We start from the raw sequence: 24,541 nt of genomic DNA on the forward strand, positions 1-24,541 counted from the left end.
TATAGGACATTGTGGAATTCATCCCAGATCCTGGTACACAACAAGTGAAGGCCCAGATGGGCCACACCTTGGCCCACGAAAGGTCATCTACTAGTTCTCATTACAATAGCTTACACGGATGTTTAGCTTTACCTTTTAAGGCACATTCACATGCCTGAACTCAATGAGACACACATCAGCCTAGCGAAGTTAGCAAAGGACATCTTATGTAATCAACATGTTTTAGAAAGAAAAATTGGAAAACAGAGTCAGTTAAAAGACATTTTTCTTTTCAGACTTGTGAAAACTCCTGCAAAGCCATAGAACTTGAATCACATTTACTTACACGTGTAATGAATTACCTTTTTTTACAGAATAAAATTACATGAAACTTGTGCTATCACAGAAAACCCTGCAAATATGGTCAGCATAATTACAGACATGAAGTAAACCTGGCAACTTAAAAACTCCTTCTGATAAAAACTTTAAGGGGGGAGAAATCAAATGTTCAGAAGCTTGGTGACAAGAGGAGCTTGGAGAAAAGAGTTAGGGCTAAGAGAAAGTGATAGAGAGCAAAGAATGCAGAAGTCTATGATTGGGATTTCAAAGGAAGGTGGGACGTCCCATACAGTCTACAAATGCAAAAGCAACTTTAAACATGTTCCCAAATACACAGTATGATGTAGCCACCCAAGATATTTGCCATTCCTGGAGAAGACTCTATGTTTCTGCTCTACTCCTGAAGTACTGGGTCCACCCCACCTCCCGTGGAAAATGAAAAAACTATTTCAATAAACTAATCTATTCAACAGACACGTGTTCATCAGAGGCCTACCAGGGGCTAGACATTGGCTAGGGGCCAGCTACAAATAAGACACAGGTTAAGAAACAGACCAACTAGTGACTCTACACACACTAGAGTATGATGGACGATGGAAATGGTTTTCCTAGTCTGGCACTTTGCAGACATTAGTAATGGATGCTTAATCTGAGAATCATCCAAAGTCTATATTTTTCTATTTACATAGCCTGCATATAACTGCATCTATGGAAAGGGGATTACCCCACTGAGTCAGTCTTCCTAGGAAAATAAGATTTTTTAAAGGAATTAATTAAAATCTAACAAAAATTAAGATAAATCTTAAAAATAAATACAAATTGCTTTTCATAGAATCACTGACCCTTGAAAGTAGAAGGGAACCCAAAACCGGCTACTCCAAACTTCACACAGCACAGAAACACCTTTCCCAATGTCCTGATAACTGGTCGCACAAACCAGAGATAGAGTTTTGTCTGCTTCCTTTGTCTGCATCAAAGTGATCCACTTCAGTGCAAACATCAAACGCACTGCATTCTGGGAAGTGACCATCCACAAAGTGCATTTCTAGGGCACAAAGATGTTTCTGGAAAAACTGGAAAGCCCCCATGCCACCTTCATCTAGGACTTGCTTACAAAGCAGATGTTTGCTAGTTTTAATTTTAGTGAACTCTCAAATGGATTGGGCTAAATATCTCCAAGCTTTATACATAATTGCTACAGTAGGTAATTTGTGCCTGTGGTAACAGTAATTTCAAGTTATTATTGAAAATGAAGGATAATTAAAAAAAAGAAACAAACATCTAAACTGAGGCTAAGGTAAAAATATGACACTTTCACAAGTGAATTTTATCCAAGTTTTTTTTTTTTTTTTCCATACTAAAAGGCAAATATTACTTTGGTTGCTATCATAAGGAAAACATGTGTCATGCATCGTCTCATAGTGTACATTTTTTGAACGTACCTGTAACCCTTCAATGGCCAGTTTGAGAATGGAAGGTGTCAGTTTGGAGGCTTGTTTGAAGGAAAAATTACTCCAGTCTATGATTAAAATGAAACCATTGATCTGAAGCTCTGCGTCTTCAATAAGGACTTCCAGGGACAGCAGGATGGCCCGCAGGATGTCTGTGAAGGAGTTCCTATGGCCAGAGCAGAAGGGAGAGGCTGTGAATATTTGTAGGTGGTAGCACATTGCACGTGACATCACTAGCCTTCTCACCCCACTGCTCCCTAAGCCCAGCCTGCAGGGTAACACTGGGTATACCCAGAACTAACGAAAATGTATGTACTAAATTGAAATCCTTCAAGACTCACAGGATGGAAGCGTCCCTTTAGACTGACCCCACCATCACCCCAGACTTAATGAGGTGTCCCTCCTCTGTGTTCCCATGGCTGTTTTGCTCTGCAGCACCAGTTTCGTTTTGTAGAAATGTCTTCCTGACTCCTCTCTCTCCCTCCCAGGGCCATGATATCTTTTAGGACAGGGACTGGACTGTGATCATAGTTGTGTCCTCATTACCTGCGTGTTCAGTGAATCACTGAGGGACAAATGAGGAGAGACCTCAATCAGAGGCTATTATTTTAATTAAACCTCTTTTACATGTTTAAAATTTTGCTAAAGCTATAATAATATCCATGTAATAAGTATAACAATATCCATGCAATCGGTGCTATTTTTTAGCTTTAATTCATGGATAGAGAAAAATAAAGCAGGAAGAAGAACTCGCTTTTATTGAAGGTCTACAGAGTGTGATTCTGGAGGGAAATTGCTTGGAGTACATCAGTAACTATGACAACGGGCAGACCTGAATACAAACCACAGCAATAGCTCTCCGGTATTGTTTGTGCTCCTCCATATCATATACTCCCATTCACATGCTGATTTTTGTTCTAAATAATCTGCAGACATGAATAAATAATAGCATATTCACTCTGCATTAAATACTATGCGTGCAGCGAATTATCTGAGCTATAAGTCTAACATCTTAGAAGATCTCTAAATTCAGTGTCTTTCTTTGGTGAGCTGGAAAGTATAAGCTTGGATGGCAAGTGATGGCAAAATTTGCTACTCTCTTGAGGCATCATTGACATCAGAAGCCAAGTCCTCCTGTGAAATCCTTGGGAAATGAGAAGATTCTGAGCATCTCAACCTGGTTCAAATTCTGACCAAGCTTCATGACTCCAGATTAGAAAACAGGAAATCTGTAATCAAACAGTTAACCAGTAAGAGTTACCAAATGTCTGTTACACACTCAGCGTTGTGTTCCATGGTTGCATTTATAAATGAGTATGTCATATTTTTTACTTTCAAAGAGACCTCAACTTAGTTAAGATGGGGTGGGATATTAACCATGTAAATTGAGAAGGACCAATATAATTTGAGCAGTAAGGGAAGAGTTCACAGAGAGATAAGACAAGAATTCACTGGAGATAAGTCTTGCAGGGTGGATAGTATTATTATGGATAAATGGAAGAAGGAAAAGTAGGACATTTCAGGAAAGAGAAGTGGCACAGTGAAAAATAAAGATACACAGCCCATTCTGTTTCTGTTCATTCTCTTCTTACTAATGATTTCTTCTTTACATCAAGCTAAACCTTTGCTCCCCAAATTCCATCCATGGGTGTAGTTCTGCTACAAAAAACAAAAACCCTCAGGTCTTCCCCCACCACACACTTTCAATTATCTAAAGACAGCTGTCATGACCCCCGTATAATCTCTAGACTAAAAACATTACTAGTAACTTTAAGCATTTCTCATAGGAAATGGCTTTTAATCCTCTTTTTATCATTACTGTTTTCTTTCAGACATATTCCCTTTCATTATTAGAGATATTATATTCCTATTAGCATACCGTAAGTTTCCACTAGGGTTTTGTTTTTCATTCACATCAAAATAATTATTTAAAGATCCAAGTGTTTTTCAGAGATAGAGCTTTGTATTGGGAAGAAACGTTGATTAAACAGAGTATGGGACCAAAGAATACGAGCTTGAGCAATTCCAAATTGAAATAAGGAAATGCCCAAATGGCCAACTGGAAATAACCACTAGGGAACCAGGAAATCTGAGCCTGGATAAGCTTTCTGAGGAAGAAGACATGTGGAAAAAATCAGGACTGAAAGGCTGAGCTTTAAGTAAAGCCCGCATAAAGTACTGAGGGAAAGGAAGGAGAATAAAATAAATAATAATAAAAGGTGAGAAGATCAGATGATATTGTGCTAAAATAAAAAAAAAAAAAGAACCAGAAGTGGAGAGTGTTTCAAGAAGATAGGGTATGATAGGTCACACTACTGGGCCAACTCTCCACTTTCTCCTGCATCTACATATTAGCCGTGGCCTCACTGTGGACAAAGTATATTCACTGGCCCTTGACTTTGGCCTTGGCATGTGACTTACTTTGACTGCTGGCACGTAGACAGAGATGACAATGTACCAGTTCCCAGCATTGCTCTTAAGAGATTACAAATGTTAACAATTGTTTTTTTGCCTTCCTGCCATTGCTCTGAGAAAAACATGCCCCAGCTAGCCTGCTGGATACAGGGGAAGCATGAGACACACACAGACCAGTCACCCTCCAGCAAACTAGCAGATCTTCATGAAAAGCAGAGCCAACCAATGGAACTCAGCCTACTTGCCCCACAGATGACATTAACAATAATAAATGATTGCTATTTTAAGCCACTGAGTTTTGAGATGGTAGTGCTCTCATACCAGACGGCAGTCAACAGAATCAAATGCAATAGAAAGGCCAAGAAGACTAAGGAAGGACAAAGGGTCATTGTATTTGTCAACAAAGAAATCTTCGGAGAGCTTTGAGAGAATACTTTCTGTTGAACACTGAAAATTGTCTTATTGTTGCTATCTGCCATCGAGCTGGCCACAACTCATGGCGAACACATGCACAATGGGATTAGACTTTGGCGAGCAGTGTTTTCATTGACTGATTTTCAGAAGTAGATTTCCAGACCTTTCTTTCTAGTCCATCTTAGTCTGGAAGCTCTGCTGAAACCTCTTCAGCATCATAGCAACAAGTAAGCCTCCACTGACAGATGGGTGGTGGCTACACTTGAGGAGCACTGGCCGGGAGTCGAACCTGGGTCTCCTTTATGGAAGGCAAGAACCATCACTGTCCTCTGAACGGTAATGCTAGAAATCCTTAATTCTAACGATCTTTAGCAAATCACCTAATCTCTGGCTCATTTTAGTCTGTATAAATGAGAAATAGCACCTCTTCCCATCACATATCTACTTCCAAGAAAGGACATTAAAGTCTCCCTGGAAACCATTTTATGCATTTCGGAGACCAGAACCTTATTAGAAGATAGGAACTGGCAGTAAATGAAGACGTATGTTCATGGGATAATCCCAGGGGAAAAATAAAAGGATCCTGGACTGTATTATAGTTTCTAAATGATCACACGCTCTCACTTTTCCAGAGGAACTGGCTTTTGGAGGAGGGCAGGAAAAAGCTGAGTGGAATGGAGTCATGAGGTTTTACCCCACTGAGGAACGTGCAGCTATCACCTTAGCTGCAGTCATTATCTTGATCTGTTATATCCTGGCTTCTTCATGTGAATTTCCTCATCTTTTTTTTTTCTCTTTTCTCTTTACAATACTTTGACTTGTAAAATCCCCCCATCTTCTTAAAGTTTAACATACTACACCAAATAATTTATGTAGATACTCCACCCTCATTGAGGTGCAACATACTCTTTTTAAATGTTGATTGGACATAGTAACTTCCTTCCAAAGAGTACAGTATGGAAAGAGAGGCAGGGGAGAATAATTTTACAGAGGCGAAAAGAGACAAACACTACTTGTGCCAGGTGATCAAGGTCAACATCAACAGTGAAAAATCATGTTGACAGTATTTACCTTTGGTATGATGTGAGCAAAACGGCACTTTACCTGTGTGGCCTTCCTCCCCCAAACCCATAACCTCAGTTTTTAAAAAAAACTGTTGCTGTGAAGTTGATTCCAACTCGTAGCGACCCTATAGGACAGAGTATAACTGCCCCATAGGGTTTCCAAGGAGTGGCTAGTGGATTTGAACTGCCAACCTTTTGGTTAGCAGCTGAACTCTTAACTACTACACCACCAGGGCTCCAACCTCAGATTAATTATGAGAAAATCATCAAACAAATTCCATTCTTCAAAATACCAGACCAGTACTCCTCAAAACTTTCAAGGTCATCAAAAAACAAGAAAAGATCTAGAAACTGTCACAGCCAGAGGAGTCTAAGGAGACATGACAATCAAATGCAATGTGGTATCCTGGATGGGATGGGTCATGGAACAGAAAAAAATGATATTAAGCAAAAACTAAAAAAAAAAAAAAAAACAAATCTGAATATAGTATGTACTTTAGTTAACATTTTTTTTTGTTTTTTAGTTTATAATAATATATCAATATTGGTTCATTAATTGTAACAAATTCACCATACTAATGTAATATGTTAATAATATAGGAAGCCTGGTGCAGGGTGTATAGGAATTCTCTGTACTATTTTTGAAATAATTCTGCAAATCCAAAATGGTTCTAAACACAAAGTTTCCTTTTTTTTTTTTTCAAAGTACCTACTGGAGTTTGTAATCTGCCATGATCAGTTTCCAAAAATCTTCTAACAAGTTTTCTAAGCAAACAAAATGATCATAAACAATTCAGCTACCTCATACAAATTGTGGAAATGAGAACAGAAGACATTTCCAGGATTTCCTCATTCTACCAGCTCATCTAGACTTATACACTGTTTAGTTCTGATAGCCCAGAGAAAATAATTTTTATTTTCTTTATTGCCTACAATCCCAATTCTATGAGTATTTTAGCACTTGTTTCAAAATGAACTACCAGATCACAAATGGATATTTACCTTTCTTCAATTTTTGTCTATAATTTGCATAGTGTTTATATAGTTGGTTCTGAAGTCTATCAGTTCTAGATTGATAATTATAGGTTCAAATGTGATAATGTATGTGAGAAGATGTTGTGAACTACAAATTGTCAATGAAATGTGAAGAACTACATTATTAGAAGGCAGACAACTTAAAATACACCCCCCCCAAAAGATAACTTTAGATTAATCAGGATTTAGCAAAGGTTTATGTAAATAAGCTTCATTGTTACACTGTGAACAGTTAGAGATTATGAACAGTGACTCAATTTTAGGTTCCATTGTTGCTTTAAGGAGACCTGCTGGTGCAATGGTTAAGCCCTCAGCTGCTAACAGAAAGGTTGGAGGTTTGAATCCACTAGCAGCTCTGTGGGAGAGAAGACCTGGTGATCTGCTCCCATAAAAGATATCAGCCTAGAAAATCCTATGGGGCACTTCTACTCTGTTAGATAGGATCACTGTAAGTCAGAATCAACTCAAAGGCACACAACAACATCGTTGCTTTTATGAGTTGAGCACGAAGCACTGCAACCTGATGTTTTAAAATCTAAGTCAACAGCATGATACAAATGAGATGCAAAACAGTGGAAAATAGTAAGCTCTTACCAATGAGAAGATCTTTACATTTTAAGAAGTGACCCCTTTGTATTTTGAATTGTTAGTGTAGACTGTAAACCTAAATCCCAGGACTAGAATCACAGAAGAAAAGACAAGTTGTAGGAGTCCCTGGGTGGTACAAAGAGTTAACATGCTCAGCTGCTAACTGAAAAGGTGGAGGTTCGAGTCCACCCAGCAACACCTCAGAAGAAAGGCCTGGCAATCTACTTCTGAAAAGTTAGCCATTGAAAACCCTATGGAGCACAGTTGTGCTCTGACACACACATGGGGCAGCCATGAGTTGAAACTGACTGGAAGGTAACTGATATGTGACCAGATAATCATGTAATGAGATGACAGGGGCTGCCAGCGACATGATTTTTTTTTTCAGAAGGGGCAGTGGGAAGCTTCTTAGTCAACTCTGAAATCACAGTGCATATCCCTATGCTAATTTTTCTGCTGCAGCCAGAAGTCTGTTAATATTAGTAGTTAAAGTTCTTTGGCTAGTTCTAACCTAAAACCTCTTGACACCACTCTTAATATTATTAAAACCAAAACCAAACCCATTGCTGTCAAGTCGATTCTGACTCATAGTGACTCCATAAGACAGAGAACTGCCCCATAGGGTTTCCAAGGAACGGCTGGTGAATTCGCACCACCGACCTTTTGGTGAGCAGCCGAGTTCTTAACCACTGTGCCACCAGGGCTTCTTAATATCATTAAGTGTTTGCAATGTTGTTCTTGGGGATTTTTTAAGACCTGCCTTAACCCACAAACTAGTTTTGCAACCAAATCTCTCTGTTTTATTCACAGATGCAGAAACACTGCATCTGAGCATGCTTTTTTAGCTTTTCATCCCATTTAAAGCTTTTCTCAAAAAAGTTTTATTTACTTATTTAATTACTGAAATAACCACAGCACAGCCCTCACAGTTAGAGCGTGTACTTTAACCCTTATCCCAGGATGATGGCTATGCCAACGCAGAGAGAAAAACGTCCTCTCTGTGTTGCTTCTATGCACTGTGGCTTCTGGGCAGGAGAAGAGTCCTTTTCTGGTCCACGGCCAAATGGCCTGCACTCAAAGGAGATGCTCAGGCTTGACATCTTGACTCGGCCACCACCACGCGCAACCACTCATAGAAGGCTGAAGTTCATCAAGGGGCAACTTCTTCCTCCAAGGTTTGGAGGGTTGTTGTGAGAGCTGCGCAAAATAATAGGTGTGAAAGAGCTTTGTGAATTGAAAATTGCATCCTAATAGGAGGCAGCATTTGTACCTGCACAATGATAGAGATACCCATCTTGGCCACACTACAGGCCCAGTCTCTGCTGGTGACGGTAGCAGGAGAGTGGAAAGTGCAAAATTCAATTGTGTGTGTCAGGGTGAACCCATTTTCTCCTCTTCTAAGCCTGCAGGTTGCTGGAAAAAGGTCTAGGAGTGGAAATTCAGGTGGTGCATTTTACCAGCAGGGTTCTAATAATTCCTATTGGCTCCAGTTTTCAGCTGAGTGGTGTCATTGTCCAACTAGGCAAATGAATCCTTATTGCTCAATGGGATAATCAAGGAAAAAGAAAAATGCTGTGTTCTGAAAATATTGTTGTTAGGTGCCGTCAAGTCAGTTCCGACTAATAGCAATCCTATGTACAACAGCATGAAACACTACCTGGTCCTATGCCATCCTCACGGTTGTTGCTGTGTTTGAGCCCATTGTTGCAGCCAGTGTGTCAGTCCATCTAGTTAAGCGTCTTCCTCTTTTTCGTTGACCCTTTACTTTACCAAGTATGATGTCCTTCTCCAGGGACTGGTCCCTCTTGATGACATGCCCAAAATACATGAGGCGAAGTCTCACCATCCTCACTTCTAAGAAGCATGCTGGCTGTACTTTTTTCAAGATGGCAGTCCATGGTATATTCAATATTCTTCACCAACACCATAATTCAAAGGCATCAATTCTTCTTTGGTTTCCCTTATTCACTGTCTAGCTTTCACATGGAAATGAGTCGATTGAAAATATCATGGCTTGGATCACACCTTAGTCCTCAAGGTGACATCCTTACTTTTTAACACTTTGAAGAGGTCTTTTGCTGCACATCTGCCTAATGCAATACATTGTTGGATTTCTTAACTGTTGCTTCCATGGGTGTTGATCATGGATCCAAGTAAAATGAAATCCTTGACAACTTCAATCTCTTCTCCATTTATCTTGATGTTGCTTACTGGCCCAGTTGTGAGGATTTTTGTTTTATGTTACAGTGTAATCTATACTGAATGCTGTAGTCTTTGAACTTCGTCAGTAATAAGTTCTTCAAGTCCTCTTCATTTTCAACAAGCAAGGCTGTCTCATCTGCATACAGCAAATTGTTAATGAGTCTTTCTCCAATCCTGATGCTGAGTTCTTCTTCATATAATTCAGGTTTTTGGAATGTAAGGTACAAAAAAATGTTTGGCTTTGCTGTAGTAAAATTAATATTAGCACAAGATCAATCTTAAATTTACTATCCTGAATCTTAGCTGGAAAGTCAAATTAGATAATTACTTTTCTCAGCAGGGATGATCACTCACAGAACAGAAACTGGGATTTAATTCTGTCTCACACGATTTGATGAGGCTCATACTCTCAAGAGGAGAAAGGAAGGAAGGAAACATGGAAGGAAGGAGGGATGGAAAGATGGAAGGAAAGATGGAAAGATGGAAGGGTGGAAGGAAGGAAGGATGGAAAGAAGGAAGGAAAGAAGGGAAGAAGGAAGGAAGGAGAAAAAGTGAGGAAGAGGAAAAAAGGAGGATGGAAGGGAGGGATGAAAGAAGGAAGAAAACAACAAAAAAGAAAAGAAAGGCTTGCAAGCAAATGTTCATCTATTTAACTTCATCCTATCCTGCTCAGCATAGAAAACTTTTGGATTTTTGTTAGCATAAGAATTTAATTTCTTCTAATACCAGAATGATGAGTTTCCTTTTGATTTATTATTAGTTGCAACATGAGAATACCTGACTCTCAGAGCCTCTGCATCAGGTAAAAGGAATAACGTATCAATACTATTCAAATATTTTATGAGATACAGGGCCAAGTGCCTGTGTTGGGGCTTTAGATAGGAGGCAATCTCCAGCATTTCATTTGCTTTCTGAGTTTTTGGTTAAGTTTAGATCACAGAACCTCTACTAAAATGGTGTATATTTTATGAAAACAACTACTGTTATTGCATATGTTTGTGTATCTATGCAAAATATATGACAAAAATATAAGGAAAGAGTATGGGGCAGTCATCCTCAGCCCAACTCCTCCACGCTCAACCAAACCATCTGCTTATTGAGGACAGAACACAAGGGGTAATGCTCTTATCTAAGAACAGGGCCCTGATTTTGAACTTGAACAGAGAAAACAGTGATGAAAATGGTGAGTGTTCTCTCACTCAAGTAGAGCATGAAGATGAGAGGCCATTTTTCTCTAGACCAATCCTGGCAGGCCTGTCAATCTCTGGCTATAGACACCAGTATGCAAAGAAATCATACCCACCATTCAAAATAAACTTATTACAACAGTTAAAAAATTAACTTCAACTAAAGCTCTCCAGTTCTACTCTGCCAGGATTTTTCTTTGCTTGTGTTTCTCTGGAAAACAAGGATATAAATTTTATGTGTATGCACACGTTAAGGTCCCTGGGTGGAACAAACGATTTGTGCTCAACTACCAACCTAAAGTTTGGTGGTTCAAACCCACCCAGCAGCACTGCAGAAGAAAGGCCTGGTGATCTGCTTCTGTTAAAGAGTGAAGAAAACCCTATGGAGCAGTTCTACTCTGTAGCACATGGGGTTGACATGAGTTGGAGTCTACTCAATGGCAGTGGGTTTGGTTTTGGTTTATGCACACATGATAACTCATCATCTATCATTAATTACTCTGTTATGAACTGAATTATGTCCTCTAAAAAGAGATTGAAGCCCTAACCTTGGTACCTGTGAATGTGACCTAGTTTAATAATAGGATCTTTGAAAATGTTATCACATAAGTTAACATGAGGTCAATCTGTAGTAGGGTGGGCCCTAATTCCACCTGAGTGGTGTCCTTATAAAAAAGGAGAAGGACACAGAGGGACAGACAGAGGGAAGATGTGAAGGATGGAGTTATGCTGCATCTACAAGTCATAGAATGTATAATTCAAATGTACCATTTTCAATTTCTGGTGCTACCAGAAGCTGAGAGAGATAAGAAAGGATTTTCCCCTAAAGCCTTTGGAGAGAACATGGCCCTGCATACACCCTGAATTTGGACTGCCAGCCTCTAGAACTGTGAGATAATACATTTTTGTTCTTATAATCCAACAGTTTACAGTATTTTGCTATGGCAGCCCTAGGAAATTAATAGACACCTATAAGCGACTTTTTCTCCATTTAGTTTTTTTGTTGAAATAGAAGTGGTTTAAGTAAATGAAACTAATATTTTAAGATATTGAGTCCAGATGCTTCTAAATTTTTCCAAGAATTGGAGATAATAAAGTTAACATTGAATGCATCTACCTGCTCACTTCAACAGTTAATATAATTTCTTATAATTCAATGTTCTCTTTCAAAAACTTGAAGTGTCTGGTACTGAATAAGGAGTCAGGAGGCATTGGTTCAAAGATTTACTGAATCTCTGCTTGGTGGAAAACGCAAAGAATAAAAAGATATGTTTTGCTTTTCTGCTAGTAGATGGAAACCAGTAGGAGACTTTTTAAAATGTGCACATGGCAGACAATGAAGCATAGTCATTAAAAGCACAGAGTTTGGAGTTACTGCAGATTCTGATTCCAATCTTGGCTTTTCTATGTGATCTTAGTAGGTAACGTTATTTCTCTATGGTTCGGTTTCCTCACCTGGCTCATACTGTCCATAGAAGATGCCAGTATTTATGGTAGTTTTGCATTATTACATAAATAATTATGATACCTGGTAGAAAGTAATAGAAGTCACAAAGTGCTTGAGAGATCACTTATAGTTGGGGGAATTAGGGAAAGCCTTCACCTGGGCTGTGAAGAATGGGGAGGTTTGGACACAGGGGCATAGAACGGAAAGGGTAGAAAGAACCACATAGCCAACAGTGAGAGCTGAGAGCAGAAAGCAGAGAGAGTATATATGGGGAGCAATGGCAAGTTAGCCTACACCATAGAAGGAGTGGAGAGGAATGCAGAAATAAGATTAGCAATGTGACTGAAGTCAGTCTTCACTTAACTTGTTGGGTGAATTAATGAATGTTTATGTAGAGAAGGCAAGCCATGGCAGCTGGCAGCAGGAAGTAGGTAGATTGGAGCATCAGGGACTGGAGTCCAGCAGCCCAGTTAGGAGGAGGTGACTGCAGTAGATTAGGTGAGAGGTTAAAAGGACTGAACGGAGAGGAGAACAATGTGAGCAGGACTATGAGGGACAGTACCCAGAAATCAAAAGATGCATTGCAGGTTGAAAATCTGAATAGAACCATAACAAGAGAAGAGATTGAAAAGGTAATAAAAAAACTTTCAACAACAACAACAAAAAGCCCTGGCCCAGATGGCTTCATTGGAGAATTCTACCAAACATTCAGAGAAGAGCTTACACTAGTACTACTCAAACTATTTCAGAACATAGAAAAGAAACGCTTCTGAATTCATTCTATGAAGCCAGCGTAACCTTGATAAAAAAACCAGGCAAAGATACCACAAGAAAAGAATATAGATGCAAAAATTCTTAAAAAAATTTCTAGCCAATAGAATTCAGCATCATATCAAAAACATAAGACACCATGACAAAGTAGGATTCATACCAGGTATGCAAGGATGGTTCAAAATTAGAAACTCAATCAAAATAATACACTACACAAATAAAAGGAAAGAAAAGAATCACATGATCTCTCAATTGATTCAGAAAAGGCATTCAACAAAGTCCAACACCCATTCCTGATAAAAAATCTCAAAAAAAAGATAGGTATAGAAGGGAAATTTCTGAACATAATAAAGGGTATCTATGCAAAACCAATAGCCAACATCTTCTTAATGGAGAGAGGATGAAAAAATTCCCCTTGTGAACAGGAACAAGACAAGGATGCCCTTTATCTCCACACCTATTTAACATTGTGCTGGAAGTCCTAGCTAGAGAATTTGGAAAAAAAAAAAAAAAAAAAGCACCAAAATTGGAAATGAAGAAGTTAAACTGTCCCTGTTTGCAGATGATATGATACTATACACAGAAAACCCTAAAGACTCCACAAGAAATCTACTGGAACTAATAGAAAGATTCAGCAGAGTAGCAGGATACAAGATAAACTTTCAAAAATCAGTTGGATTCCTATACACCAATAAAGAGAATGATGAAAAGGAAATCAGGAAAACAATATGATTTATAATAGCCCCTAAAAAAATAAAATACTTAAGAATAAATCTGACCAGGGATGTAAAAGACCTATACAAAGAAAACTACAAAACACTGCTGCAAGAAACCAAAAGACATCTATATAAATGGAAAAACATACCATGCTCCTGGATAGATTCACACTGTGAAAATGACAATTCTACCCAAAGCAATATACAAATACAATGCAATCCCGATCCAAATACCAACAACATTCTTTAAAGAGATGGAAAAATTAATCATTAACTTTATATGGAAAGGGAAGACACCCTGGATAAGTAAAGCACTATTGAAGAAAAAGAATAAAGTAGGAGGACTCGCACTACCTTACCTCAGAATCTACTATACAGCTAGGGTAGTCAAATCAACCTGGTACTGGTACAATTACAGATACATTGACCAATGGAACAGAATTGAGAACCTAGATGTAAATCCATCCACCTACGGTCACCTGATCTTCTACAAGGGCCCAAAGTCCATCAAATGGGGAACAGACAGTCTTTTTAACAAATAGTGATGGCCAAACTGGATGTCCACCTGCAAAAAAATGACACAGGACCCATACCTCACACCATATGCAAAAACTAATTCAAAATGGGTCAAAGACCTAAACATAGAGCCCAAAACTATAAAGTTCATAGAAGAAAAAATAGGATCAACGTTAGAGGCCCTAATACATGGCATAAGCAGGATACAAACCATAACCAACAACACAGAGACTCCAGAAGATAAGCTAGATAACTGGGATCTTCTAAAAATTAAACTTATGCTCATCAAAAGACTTCACCAAAAGAGTAAAAAGAGAACCTACAGACTGGGGAAAAAAATTTAGCTATTGCAAATCAGACAAAGCTCTAATCTCCAAAATCTACAAGAAAATTCAACACCTCTATAAGAAAAAGACAAACAATCGATAAAAAATGAACACACACTTCACCAAAGAAGACCAACAGACACAAGAGGCCAAGTGGCCAGCAGACACATGAGGCAATGCTCGCGGTCACTAGCCATTAGAGAAACACAAATCAAAACCACAACGAAATACCATCTCACCCCAGCATTACTGGCAGAATAAAAAAAATGGAAAATAAATGTTGGAGAGGCTGTGGGGAGATCAGAACTCTTATGCACTGCTGGTGGGAATGCAAAATGATACAACTATTTTGGAAAATGAAATGGTACTTCCTTAGAAAGCTAGAAATAGAAATACCATATGATTCAGCCATCCCACTCCTAGGAATATATCCTAGAGAAATAAGAGTCAGCACACGAATAGACATATGCACACCCATGTTCATTGCAGCATTGTTCAGAATAGCAAAAAGATAGAAACAACCTAGATCCCCATCAACAGATGAATGGAGAAACAGACTATGGTACATACACACAATGGAGTATTATGCAATGATAAAGAACAATGATGAATCTTCAAAGTATCTCATAACATGGATGAATCTGGGGGGCATTATGCTGAGTGAAATAAGTCAATCACAAAAGGACAAATATTGTATGAGACCACTACTGTAAAAACTCATGAAAAAGTTTAGACTCAAAAGGAAGCAATCTTTGATGGTTACGAGGGATGGGAGGGATGGGGGGGTGGGGACACTAGATTTAAAAAAAAAAAAAAAGCCATTGCCATCGAGTTGATTCTGACTCATAGAGACCCTATAGCGACCCTAAGTGGTAACTCTGGTGAAGGGTAAGACAGTACACAATACTAGGGAAGCCAGTACGACTTGTACAAGGCAATGTCATGGAAACTCCATAGACACATCCAAACTCCCTGAGGGACTGAATTGCTGGGCTGAAGGCTGTGGGGACCATGGTCTCGGGGAACACCTAGCTCAATTGGCATAACATAATTTGTAAAGAAAATGTTCTACATCCTACCTTGGTGAGTAGCGTCTGGGGTCTTAAAAGCCTGTGAGCGGCCATCTAAGATACTCCACTGGTCTCACCCCTTTGGGAGCAAGGGAGAATAAAGAAAACAAGATACAAGGCAAAGATTAGTCCAAAGGACTAATGGACCACAGCTACCGAGGCCTCCACCAGACCGAGTCCAGTACAACTAGATGGTGCCTGGCTACCACCACTGATTGTTCTGACAGGGATCACAACAGAAGGTCCCAGACAGAGCTGGAGAAAAATGTAGAACAAAATTCTAACTCACAAAAAAAGACCAGACTTACTGAACTGACAGAGACTGGAGAAACCCCAAGAGTATGGTCCCTGGACACCCATTTAGCTCATAATGAAGTCACTCCCAAGGTTCACCCTTCAGTCAAAGATTAGACAGGCCCAAGAAACAAAATGAGACTAAAGGGACACAACAGCCCAGGGACAAGACTAGAATGCAGGAGGGGACAGGAAAGCTGGTAATAGGGAACCCAAAGTCCAGAAGGTAGAGTGTTCACATGTCGTGTAGTAACTGTTTAATGAGAAACTAGTTTGTTCTGTAAACCTTCCTCTAAAGTACAATAAAAAAATAATAAGAAAGTCCATCAGGAAGAGAGAAAAAAAAAAAAAAAGACTCATTGCATTGGGCAAATCTGCTGCAAAAGACCTCTTTAAAGTACTGAAAAGTAAAGATGTCACTTTGAGGACTAAGGTGCACTTGACCCAAGCCATGGTGTTTTCAATCACCTCATACGCATCAGAAAGCTGTATGATGAATAAGGAAGAACTGATGCCCTTGAATTATGGTGTTGGTGAGTAATAGTGAGTATACCATGGACTGTCAAAAGAACAAACAAATCTGTCTTGGAAGAAGTGCAACCAGAACACCCCTAGGAAGCAAGGATGGCGAAACTTCTCTCACATACTTTGGACATGTTATCAGGAGGGATCAGTTCCTGGAGAAGGACATCATGCTCGGTAAAGTAGAGGGTCAGTGAAAAAGAGGAAGACCCTCAACGAGACGGATTGACACAGTGGCTGCCACAATGGGCTCAAGCATAACAACAATTGTGAGGATGGCGCAGGACCAGGGAAATGTTTCGTTCTGTTGTACATGGGGTTGCTATGGGTTGGAACTGACTCAATGGCGCCTAACAACAGCAACCCAGGACTTAGCTATGGGTGTGAAGAAAAGGAGGACAGTGATACCGTTAAGAACAAGAGGACACTGTCCATTAGGAACTGAGTCAGAGATGCTGGAGTTATGTCTAGTTCTGACACAGCAAGGATGGTACTCAGTGGTACTCAGGGGTACCCAGAAATACAAGGTTTGGTGGTGTCTGCATTCCTGTCACTCCAATGCAATAAACTATCATCATAAGTAGACGTCATGTCTGCAGGAGACAACATTTCCTGTCCTATTCATAGGAAAAGACCACTTGTGTCTCTAGCTTAGACTATGAGCTGCATCAGGGCTGGAAGTATGTCATATTTCTGTCTGAACCTCTGGCAACCACCAGGGCCCAAGCATATAGGTGCTCAACAAAGGTTTCTTAGTGAAAGAAGGCAGGTAGGATAAACTAACCAGCTGAAAGTTCTGAAAATAGAGAACACCCACTCTGGGCTTACCAGTAGGTAAATCTCCTTATATTCAATGTCTCATACTTATTGTTAGAGGCAATAATGCCAGATGTATTCTACAGTACTTTTTCCAACATGGCTCATATTTGTATCCAAGAGGAGGGAAGAAAACTAGGACTTCAAATTTAGTTTCCATGTAAGAAGAGAGGGTCATGTCTGCATTCACATAAAGTTAGTTTAGGCATGAATAAAGACACTGAGAAAATGACAATCTAGAAAGTTAATAATGAATGCTAGAAGCATGTATACATGAGATTGCTTAGCCTATTGAGAAAGAACTGGTTCCCAAAGACCACATTAAGACAGACGTTATGCAGGTGAGAAAAGGGTTTGGTTCATCCAGCTCTACGGATGGGGCTTGAGCTACTGTCTATAGGCAGCAGCAGAACAATGGGAAAAAAAAAGAAAAAAAAGAAAAAAAAAACAATGAAAGTGAGCCGTGAGCAGTCCATCCATTACTAAACTACTACAAAAAGTAAATTTCTTGCTTGTCTATTCTGGTAACTCCCTTGACTGAGGAGCTTCAGAAAAATAAAAACTAGGAAGAATCTCAAGAATGCAAATAAGCACTTGATACAGCTAAATAAGCATTGGTTTTAGCACTTCCGTTTTAGCCATTCAGTCTCTAGCCAAAGCTCATGCTGGGACTTTTCTCCATCTATAATCTGAAAACAGATGGTGGATTGTCAGATGCCTGAAACTTCCTGTCCAGAGACTTAGAGAAAATGATCTCACAACTCATGAAGGAAAACACACACACGCCCTGCAAAACTAGTATCTTCTAAATATCCCAAAGATATCCTTAGGTTTATGTATTTATTCATTAAGCATTCTATAACAATTTATTGAGCACTATGCACAGAGTTAGTATCACATCAGCTCAAGCCGGGATAACAAACAGTAAGATCTCCCCTGATGTGGGTTAATTAAAGTGGATGGCCACATTACTCTTACTTCCAATGGAATTTAATAGCTACTAACAACAACAGCAATATAGATCATGCACAGGGTACTAGTCGCTACTTGAAATGGAATATTCTTTATCCTGAGCTTGTCTGGCCCTTATAACCATAAAATCATTTTTGGGATAAGAAATTGGGCAATAAGACAGGAAGGCATTTCAGGAAAACATGCATTCTATGGTTTTACATTAGTGCAAACGGTTCTACCCTCTTGAACTCCTTCCCGCTGGGTGGTATGCTGCAATTACTCTTGCAATCAAGGAGTTCCTTTCCAAAATAACAAACTCTAATATTAGTGTGCAAGGCAACTTGAATGAAAGTATGTGTCAGCAAAACAGCTCTATAAGGTGTTGCATTTCATGGTAGGCACATTTGTGATTTGAGTTGGAAGAATACAAGTATAATTTTAATTAACTCAGAAAATCGTGTACCTTCAATAAAAACTCCAAAGCTCTGTGCTTCATAAAGAGATCAATATGTCCTGGCAAGGTAACAAAAAATCTTAAAACCTAGAGAACTCCCAAGACTCTAAAATAAGTTGTCTATAGCTAGGAATCTGAACTCTGAAAAATATAGGTAATCAACATCAGAAGGTTTAATCGAGACTGACTTAGCTTAGAGTCTACAATTCAATTGTTGGTTTATCTTTTCTCCTTTTTAAAATTCTAGCCTTCTTAACCATAAGCTACTGAAACAGCAGCAAGCAATAAAATATTTAAAGGAGAGAGCCATATGAAAACATTATATAATAGAAAAGTCTTATTTCATAGGTAGCATATTCAGTATCTACCACTCATCTGTCAGTTTGTTGTACTGTGGTGACTTGCGTGCTGCTATGATGCTGAAGCTATGCTATCAGCATTTTAAATTCCAGTAGAGTCACCTATGGTGGACAGGTTTCAGCAGAGCTTCTAGACTAAGAGACTAGCAGGAAAGGCCTGGCAATCTACTTCTGAAAATTAGGCAATGAAAACCCTATCGGTTATGACAGAATACTGTCTGATATAGAGCTAAAAGATGAGTCTTCCAGGTTGGAAGACGTATCAAAGATTGTGAAGATTATGCAGGACCAAACCATCTTTCATTCTGTTGTACATGCGGTCACCATGATTCGGAACCAACTCAAAGGTAACTAATATTAACAAAAACATATTCAGGATTGCTTTGTAATCTACCTTGATAGAAGTGTAACTTGTTTACTGGTTTCCAAGTTGGCATTCTTCTATCTAGCCATCATCTTCAACTATTTCATCTTCCTCAAGATATCTCAAGGTTATTGGGTTCTTAGAAATATTAAGATATAAGGATGCCTACACTTCTGTCAGTTTGTCATATTGTGGTGGTTTGCTTATTGCTGTAATGCTGGAAGCTATCCACTGGCATTTCAAATACCAGCAGGGTCATCCACTGTGGAAGGTTTCAGCACAGTTTCCAGACTAAGACAGACTACAAAGAAGGACCTAGTGGTCTACTTCTGGAAAAACTGACCAGTGAAAACATTACGAGTAGCAGGGGAACATTGTCTGGTATAGTGCTGGAAGATGAGCCCCTCAGGTTGGAAAGCACTAAAAATACAACCGGGAAAGAGCTGCCTCCTCAAAGCAGAGTTGACCTTAATGGTGTAGATGGAGTAAAGCCTTTGGGACCTTCATTTGCTGAGGTGGCACAACTCAAAGTGAGAAAAAAACAGCAGCAAACGTTCATTAATAGTTGGAACATGGAATGTACGAAGCATGATCTAGGAAAATTGGAAGTCATCAAAAATGAAATGGAACGCATAAAGATTGATATCCTAGGCATTAGTGAGCTGAAATGGACTGGTACTGGTCATTTTTGAATCAGACAATCATATGGAATACTATGCTGGGAATGATAAATTGAAGAGGAAAGGCATCACTTCATCATCAAAAAGAACATTTCAAGATCTACCCTGAAGCACATTGCTGTCAGTGATAGGATAATATTCATACGTCTACAAGGAAGACCAGTTAATATCACTATTATTCAAATTTATGCACCAACCTCTAAGGCCAAAGATGAGGAATTTGAAGACTTTTACCAACTTCTGCAGTCTGAAATTGATCAAACATGCAATCAAGATGCATTGATAATTACTAGTGATTGGAATGCGAAAGTTGGAAACAAAGAAGGATCGGTACTTGGAGAATATGGCCTTGGTGATACAAATGACGCCAGAGATTGCAGGATAGAATTTTGCAAGACTAATGCCTTCTTCATTGCAAATACGTTTTCAGCAACATAAATGGTGACTATACACGTGGACCTTACTAGATGGAATAGGCAGGAATCAACTCCACTGTATGTGTGGAAAGAGACCGTGGAAAAGCTCAATATCATCAGTCAGAACAAGGCCAGGGGCTGACTGCGGAACAGACGATCAATTGCTCTTATACAAGTTCAAGTTGAAGCTGAAGAAAACTGGAACAATTCCACTATGCTCAAAATACGACTTTGAGCATATCCCACCTGGATTTAGAAATTATTTCAAGAATAGATTTGACACATTGAACACTAATGACTGAAGACCAGATGAGTTGTGGAATGACATCAAGAACATCATACACGAAGAAAGCAAAAGGTCATCAAAAAGACAAGAAAGAAAGAAAAGACCAAAATGTTCTCAGAAGAGACTCTGAAACTTGTTCTTAAACATGCAGTAGCTGGAGAGAAAGGAAGAAATGATGAAGTAAAAGAGCTGAACAGAAGATTTCAAAGGGTGGCTCCAGAAGACAAAGGAAAGAATTATAATGACATGTGTAAAGACTTGGAGTTAAAAAAATCAAAGGGGAAGAATATGCTCGGCATTTCTCAAGCTGAAAGAATTAAAGAAAAAATTCAAGCCTCGAGTTGCAATATTGAAGGACTCTATGGGGAAAATATTAAATGATGCAGGAAGCATCAAAAGAAGATGGAAGGAAGACACAGAGTCACTGTACCAAAAAGAATTGGTCGACATTCAAACATTTCAGGAGGTAGCATATGATCAAGAACCAATGGTACTGAAGGAAGAAGTCGAAGCTGCACTGAAGGGAATGGCAAAAAGAAGGCTCCAGGAATTAACGGAATACCAATTGTGATGTTTCAACAAATGGACACAACACTGGAGGTGCTCACTTGTTGTCAGGAAATTTGGAAGACAGCTTTCTGGCCAACCAGCTGGAAAAGATCCATATTTGTGCCCCTTCCAAAGAAAGGTGATGCAACAGAACAGGGAAATTATTGAACAATATCATTAATATCACACACAAGTAAAATTTTGCTAAAAATCATTCAAAAGCGGTTGCAGCAGTACATCAACAGGGAACTGCCGAAAGTTCAAGCCGGCTTTAGAAGAGGACGTGGAACAAGGGATATTATTGCTGATGTTAGATGGATCTTGGCTGAAAGCAGAGAATACCAGAAAAATGTTTACCTGTGTTTTACTGACTATGCAAAGGCATTCTACTATGTGAATCATGACAAATTCTGGATAACATTTTGAAGAATGGGAATTCCAGAACACTTAACTGTGCTCGTGAGGAACCTGTACATATACCAGGAGGCAATCTTTAGAACAGAACAAGGGGATATGGCCTGGTTTAAAGTCAGGAAAGGTGTTTGTCAGGATTGTATTCTTTCACCGTACTTATTCAATCTGTATGCTGATTAAATAATCCAAGAAGTTGGACTATATTAAGCAGATCTCTGCATCAGGATTGGAGGAAGACTCATTAACAACCTGAGATATGCAGATGACACAACCTTGTTTGCAGAAAGTTAAAAGGACTTGAAGCACTTACTGATAAAGATCAAAGACCACATCCTTCAGTATGGATTACACCTCAACATAAAGAAGACAAAAAATCCTCATAACTGGACCAATAAGCAATATCACGATAAACAGAGAAAAGATTGAAGTTGTCAAGAATTTCATTTTACTTGGATCCACAATCAATGCCCACAGGAGCAGCAGTCAAGAAATCAAATGACGTGTTGCACTGGGCAAATCTGCTGCAAAAGACCTCTTTAAAGTGTTGAAAAGCAAAGATATCACTTTAAGGACTAAGGTGCGCCTGACCCAAGCCATGGTGTTTTAATCCCTTATATGCATAGTAAAGCTGTGCAATGAATAAGGAAGACTGAAGAAGAACTGATGCCTTTGAATTATGGTGTTGGCAAAGAATACTGAATATATCATTGATTGCCAGAAGGATGAACAAACTTGTCTTCGAAGAAGTGCAGCTGGAATACTTCTTAGAAGCACGGATGGCAACTTCGTCTCACATACTCTGGACATGTTATCAGGAGGGACCAGTCCCTGAAGAAGAAGATCATGCTTGGTAAAGTGGAGGGTCAGCAAAAAAGAGGAAGACCCTCAAGGAGATGGATTGACACAGTGGCTGCAACAATGGGCCCAAGCACAACAATGATTGTGAGGATGGCGCAGGATCAGGCAGTGTTTCGTTCTGTTGTACATATGGTTGCTATGAGTTGGAACAGACTCAATGCACTTACCTACAAGAATTGACCTTCACAGCTATCAGATGCAGGGAGACCCTCACCCCTGAATACATTGTTTCTTAGTTTTGGCACCAATCAGGCAAGACTGATGGAAAGAATCCTTGGTCTTGATCAGCTCCTATAATGCTTACTGACGTCACGCAAGTAACAATACTGACAAGCAGCTTGATCATCCTTCTGATACCAGGATAAACATATTCCCATGTGGTGGGGATGGGGGAGGAGCTCCTGAAAACCCCACTACATTTCTTCCTGAAATGAATTTCTGCTTAACTCCAGCAGAAAAATCCCCATTTCAGAACACAGCTGCAGCCTTGGGCGCTGTGAATATAATAGTAACTGGCCGGGCCAAACCTGTCAGAATAGAGACATGGGCATTTCTAAAATTGTACTAGAAGAGGGCCCAGTGGCACAGCTGCCTGGCTCTAGCCAGGCCCAGGTTAAGAAGAGTGGAGACCTCAGCATGCAGACAGGTCCTCTCTTCATTAACCAGTGAGCTGGGGAGCACCAATAGACCCACCTCCTGACCCCTTATTTCTGCTCTACTTAAATCTAGGAATCCAAAGCAAAACAAAAAATTACATTCCACAAATTCATAAAAGAATGAACATATTGATGGAGTTCATTTAAAGGCCAAAACTAAAGGACAGTTGACTGTTCCTGCCTGAGGCTCAGGGTGCTTGGAGGGTGAATTCTGTCCCACAAGGTAACACCATTCAGGGCAGCTCTAATGCTTCTCTGGAGAAAGATTTTATAGATGTGGTTAAAGACAACATTGGTTTCTCTTACTTAATTACATCACAGATTATCACTTGGTAAGTCTCTGAGCAATTAGAACCAGTGGTTATTATTTATTGCTGCCACTTAAGAGTAGCTACACTGCAGGAGATTCTGTAAAAAATCAATAAACATTCATCATTGAAGTAGGTTCCAAACATCCTACACTCTGAATAGCAAAGCAGAATTTGGCAAATGCATTATATATTTATATGGGCATATAATTTATATATTTGAAATATACAAACAGAGAATATACAACAGGGTTGGAACTGGGAGTTTGCTGCAAGGGGTTTGCATTGCCTATATTTATCCTAACAAAACCTCAGAGATCATTGGCAACTGGAAAACCCTCAAGTGAGGGGACTATTTAGAAAGATCAGCAGTTTGATTTCCAAAGAGGAAAAAAGTGAAAACATTAAATGCTCAGCTATGGAGAGATCTAGCCAAAATTTTGCTCTTGCTTTAATCTTTGCTTAGGACAAATTGATCAGCCACTACCCATCCCTTTTCTATTAACCAACATACAAGGAGGATTTTCCTAGTTCTGGCCCATACAAAACATTCCCAGAGGAAAGAGCTGGAGTTTTCTGTCTCCACCCACATTCAGGAATCGGGGATCCATACTTAACAACCTACATAATTCTCTGGACCCTGAGGCAACATATGACTAGTGTAAGTAATTGCTGACTGCAGCCAGCAGGGCAGAACCTACAGTCTGTGCTCCCCCTACCCTGGTATTACTGGGGAAACTCTAGGGTGTGTGAATTAGGATGAAGTCTGGTTCTTTGGGATTTGCAATTCAAATAGAATGAGGCGATTGAGAGCTAGTAGGCATCTTTGTGATTACCCAGTGATTCTCAACTGAAGGTGGGATTGCTCCTTTCTCCCTTTGGGGACAGCTGGCAATGTGTGTAAGGGGAACCAGTTACCAGTCGCCATTGACTCGCGGTGACCTCTTGTGTGTCAGAGTAGAACTGTGCTCCACAGGGTTTTCAGTGGTTGCTTTTCAGAAGTAGTGATTTAGGAAATAATATTGGAGTTATTATTCCCACTCCTTGAACATAGAGAATGGGACCCAGCTGGAGCTGGGCTCACAAGGACA

At 39.5% G+C, this 24,541-nt stretch overlaps 1 protein-coding gene across 1 annotated transcript in view; it reads right to left on the reverse strand.

Annotated features, from left to right (window-relative positions):
* Nucleotides 1–24,541, reverse strand: part of CLVS1 (clavesin 1) — a 224,529-nt gene that overhangs the window by 113,703 nt on the left and 86,285 nt on the right. The window contains exon 3 of the mRNA XM_004372567.2: nt 1,761–1,935. Within this exon, the coding sequence (XP_004372624.1) occupies nt 1,761–1,935 (175 nt within the window). The remainder of the gene's footprint in view (nt 1–1,760; nt 1,936–24,541) is intronic.

The sequence above is a fragment of the Trichechus manatus genome, unplaced genomic scaffold, assembly GCF_000243295.1.
Source record: "Trichechus manatus latirostris isolate Lorelei unplaced genomic scaffold, TriManLat1.0 scaffold00018, whole genome shotgun sequence".
Taxonomy (NCBI): Eukaryota; Metazoa; Chordata; class Mammalia; order Sirenia; family Trichechidae; genus Trichechus; species Trichechus manatus.